Source organism: Eimeria tenella, genomic scaffold (genome assembly GCF_000499545.2).
Source record: "Eimeria tenella Houghton genomic scaffold, Eth_scaff890, whole genome shotgun sequence".
NCBI lineage: Eukaryota > Apicomplexa > Conoidasida > Eucoccidiorida > Eimeriidae > Eimeria > Eimeria tenella.
The window spans coordinates 1-4,757 of NW_013546004.1; the positions used below are offsets into that span (position 1 = coordinate 1).

A 4,757-nucleotide genomic window follows, 5' to 3' on the forward strand; every position below is an offset into this window, starting at 1 on the left:
CTTTTATTTATTCATTCAATATCTTTTATTGTCCTTTATTTTTATTTCTAATTTATTTCGTTTTCTTGAGGGACCGCTGTTCCACTTCAACTTTTTTTTTGGTTTGTCTTTATTTTCATTTTAAATTTATTTTAATTTGTAGCTCTCATATAACATCTTTTATTTAATATCTTTTACCCAATATCTCTTATTATATCTTCTATTTAATATTCTTTTGAGGAATATCTTTTATTATATCTTTTAATATCTTCTATCATATCTTTTATTATATCTTTTAATATATTTCAACCTTATTTCTTTTTTTTTTCTTTTTTGACTTTTTTGACGGCCACGAAGGCAAATGTTTACTCTCTCGCATGCAAGTGCAGCAAAAGGTCACTTCCTGAACTCAAAAAAAAGTTTAATTTTTGCTGTTTAAAGGTATTTTTTGGATCTTTATGCATGCGGGATTCTCGCGGAGATTTAAAATGCTTTTTTTGGAAAAAAATATCCAAAAAATTGAAAAAAAAACAAAAAGTTGACCCGCATGCAACTATTTTCAGGAAGAATGCCAGACTTCAGCGGCAACTCTTTTGCTGAAGCCAGTTTTGCCCTCGATGCCGCCCTCAGAAGTGACCCCGAAATCCCCCTCGGGCCAGGATCTACAGGTTTGTCAGCTAGCTAGCTAGCTAGCTAGCTGGCTAGCTAACTGGCTAGCTAGCTTGTTGGCTAGCTAGCTGGCTGGCTAGCTGGCTGGCTAGCTAGCTGGCTAGCTAGCCGGCTAGCTAGCTGGCTAGCTAGCTGGCTAGCTAGCTGGTTGGCTGTCTGGCCAGCTAGCTGGCTAGCTGTCTGGCTAGTTAGCCAGCTTTTGGTGTCCGTGTCAAATGATTTTGGCCTCGTTGTTGTCCCTCTTGATTTTTCTCTCACAGTTTCTCTCTTCATTTTCTCCTCTTCTTTTCTCCTCTTCTCTTTCTTTTTTCGTCTTTTTCTTTCGGCCTCTTTGTCTTTATCTCGCTTTCTGTGTCTCTTCATGCCTTTTTTATATTTGGCTTTTTGCTATTGGCAGTTGCATGCAGCATTGATGTGTACGTACAGCTGCCTCTGCATGCAGCGTTGAGGTGTACGTACACCGGAGCTGACAAGGGCCTTTTGTGCTTTTTTCTTTTTATTTATTTTTAGGAATTATCGGAGTTTTGGAGGCCCCAGACCCTTCTGTCCCGGAATTCATTTTGCATGCAGCCAACATAGGTGCCTTTCATCTTTTTTATTTTTTTAAATTTTTCCCCCATTTTGTCCTTTTGTTTCTTTTTCCTTCTATGTTGTCTCTTTGTTTCTTTTCTTCCTGCTACTTTCATCCTCTTTGGCACTTCTGTCCTCGTTTTTTATTTTTTTGCTTTTCTGCTTTTTAGTTCTCTTAAAGCTGCAGTGTAAATGAACTCAAGTTGCACTTACAACGCAATACTTTTCTCTCCAATGGATGCATTTCAGATTTCTTCTTCATTTTTTATCCCCTTTCGTTTTCCCAGTCTTTTTCCTTTTTCATTTTCCCCTTCTTTCCTCCTAATTTATTTTGCTTTTTTATGATGCTGCTGCTGCGCTGCTGCTGCTGCTGTTGCTGGTTCTGTTGCTGCTGTTTTTGCTCGTTTTTCCCCATTTTTTCGCTTTTCAGCTTTTTTTTGCAATTTGAATTCTTTTTTCGGTTACAAGTTTCTCTTTTTGGTGCTTTTCCCTCTTCTCTCAGGCGACTCTCGCTTGTTGGTGTTGCATGCGGACGGGTCTTTCACTCGAATGTCTTCGGACCAAAAACCAAATGATCCAAAAGAAACCAAAAGAGTCAAAAGAGCTGGAGGTTCTGTCCTCCGCACCGCCATGGGCGTCTGGCGCATCGACGGCAGACTCGCCCTCAGCCGCAGCTTCGGCGACTTCGTAAGCAGCTGCAGCAGCAGCAGCTGCAGCAGCAGCAGCAGTAGTAGTAGTAGTAGTAGTAGTACTAGTAGTAGTACTATATAGCAGTGGCATCAGCAACAGAGTTGCTCTCAGCCGCAGCTTTTGCGACTTCGTAAGCAGCAGCAGCAACAGGAGCAATAGGAGTAGCAGCATCAGCAGCAGTAGTAGTAACAGCAACGGCAGGAGTAGCAGCGGCATCAGTAGAAGTAGGAGCAGCATATATACATAGAACTAGCAGTGGCAGCAGCAGCAGCAGGAGTAGCCGCAGCAACAATAGAAGCAGCAGCAGAAGCAGCAGCAGCAGCAATAGAAGCAGCAGCAGCATCACCACCAGCATCGGCAGCAGCAGCATCAGCAGCAACAGCAGCAATAGCAGCAGCAGCAGCATTAGAAGCAGCAGCATCAGCAGTATAAACAGTACAAACAGCAGCAGCAGCAGCAGCAGCAGCAGCAGCAGCAGCATCGTTCGGTGTTTTGCTGCAGCGAATGAAGAGCCGCGGGGACCTGCTGCCTTCGCAGCAAAAGGTGGTGGCGCTGCCGCACGTGCGGACTTTGCGGGTGCGGGCGGGGGACGTGTTGGTTTATGCATGCGATGGTGAGAATATAAAAAAAGAACAATTTCAAGAAATTAAATGGAATTTAATGGGGTTTGATGGAGGTTAATGGAGTTTAAATGGATTAATGGGATTAATGGAATAAAAGGGGAGAAAAGAGGAGGAAACAGGATTAAAAGAGAGAGAAAATGAGTTGAAAGGGAGAAAAAGGAACAAAAATGGATTTAAAAAGATTGAAATGGAATATAAAAGGGATGAGAAAAGATATTAAGTGGGATTAAAAGGAAATAAAAAGAATTAAAAACGATTAGGAAGATCAAAACGGGTTCAAAGATTTTAAAATAGATTGAAAAGGATTAAAGGGAATTTAGGGAATAAAAGGAATGGATAATGAAACAAAAAAGAGTTAAGAGAAAGACAAAAGAGGGTAGAGGAGAAACAGGGAAACAAAGGGAAAAGGAATTCAAGGGGAAAAGGATTTAAAGAATAAATGAAATAAATAAAAAGACAAAAGAAAAGACAAAAGGAAAGACAAAAAGAAAAACAGAAAGAAAGAGAAAAGAGAGACAAAAGAATGGGAAAGAACACGAGATTTTCGCTATTAGAGGCGCTTAAAGAGAAACAAAAGAGACCAAATAAAGAAATAAATTTAAAAAAAGGAAATTAAAAACAAATTAAACAAACAATATATATATTTTTGTTTTTTTATTTTCTCCTTTCAGGTGTCTTCGAGGCCCAGGGAATGACCTGGCGCTTCGTCGCCAACTTTGTCGCCATGCAGCTCAAGGCAAGCTCCCTAGGGTTTAGGGTTTAGGTTTTAGGGTTTAGAGCGTCACTAGCTGCGTCGCTCTGTATAAACCCAAACCCCTACCCCGAACCCCTACCCCCAGCCCCTACCACGAAACCCTAAACCCCAGCCCCTCCCCCGCAGCCCGAACCGCAAAACCCAAGCCCTAAACCCTAAACCCTCGTTTGTTGCTGCGTGCAGTCGAGTGGGGGGGACCTGGAAGCAGCAGTTTCGCGTCTTGTGTCTGCTGCTTATTTAATGGGCAGCGGCGACAACATCAGCGCCATGCTGCTGCGGCTGCTGCCGCAGCCTTTCGAAAAACCCTCAGTGCAAAAGGCAGAGGTCGACGTCCTCGGTGCGCACACTCGCAACAGCTATCTATCTATCTAGCTAGCTAGCTAGCTAGCTGGCCAGCTAGCTGGCGAGCTGGCTCGCGAGCTAGCTAGCTAGCTAGCTAGCTGGCTAGGTGGCGGGCTAGCTAGCTAGCTAGCTGGGCAGCTAGCTGGCGAGCTAGCGAGGTAGCTAGCTAGCAGGGCATCTAGCTGGCGAGCTAGCTAGCCTGCTGGGCAGCTAGCTGGCGAGCTGGCGAGCTAGCGAGCTGGGCACAGCGGCAGGCCGGCTAGCTGGCCAGGCGGATAGCCGGCTAGCTGGCCAGCTAGCTATCTAGCTAACTAGCCTAGCAGGCCTGCCGAGTAATAGCTGGCTAGCAAGCTAGGCACGGCAGCAAGGCAGCCAGCTGGTTAGCTAGCTCCCCAGGTGCAGCATCGTTTCAGCTGGCTAGTAGCCAGCCAGACAGTTCACTAGCTGGCCAGCTCGCTAGGCACAACGGCAAACACAGTCCAGCTAGCTAGCTAGCTAGCCAGCTAGCTGGAGAGTCTGCTGCGAGTTTTTCTTTTCAGGAGTTCGGACAGAAGTTCCCGCGATGCTGCCCTCGGAAGCAACAGTGCAGCGCAGCGGCGCTTGGGTAAACGAATTGGGTCTATATGCCACCTTGTACTGATTAACTTACTGCAGCAGCAGCAGCAACAGCAGCAGCGGCAACAGCAGCAGCGGCAGCAGCGGCCGCGCAAGGGCTGTAGATGTCGCACGCGTTAAGGAATCAATATTCGGTTTCGTTGCGCAGACTTAAGGCCCATGGCCAGAAAGCCCCAAACTCATGGGCCGTCCTTGCATGCACTTTGCATGCATTTTGCACGTATCTTGGGCATCATTTGGGGCTGTGGAGTGGTCTGCGGAGCGGCGAGGGGCCGCCAGTAAAGGGGGCCCCTGGGTAGGAGCTGGGGGGCCCCTCCTTGAGGGAAAGACTAATGGGGGGCCCCCTACTTTGGGTATAGGGCGAGGGGGGCCCCCCTCCTTGCCTTGAGTCCAGGCTTTGGGGGCTCCCCTTGGGTACAGGGCTATGGGGGGGCCCCCTCCTGCCTTCGGGCCAGGCTATGAGGGCCCCCTTTACCTTGGGTATTAGGCAAGAAGGGGGGCCCCCCTGCCTTGGA

At 46.6% G+C, this 4,757-nt stretch overlaps 1 protein-coding gene across 1 annotated transcript; it reads left to right on the plus strand.

Annotated features, from left to right (window-relative positions):
• Positions 1-547: 547 nt before the first annotated feature.
• On the plus strand, positions 548-4,267 carry ETH_00002325 (MGC81273 protein, related; the record flags this gene model as incomplete). The annotated part of the gene is made up of 7 exons (XM_013380790.1): positions 548-647; positions 1,159-1,227; positions 1,721-1,905; positions 2,410-2,521; positions 3,203-3,267; positions 3,469-3,622; positions 4,167-4,267. The coding sequence occupies 7 exons, from the start codon at positions 548-550 to the stop codon at positions 4,265-4,267; spliced, it is 786 nt and encodes a 261-aa protein (XP_013236244.1).
• Positions 4,268-4,757: the final 490 nt, after the last annotated feature.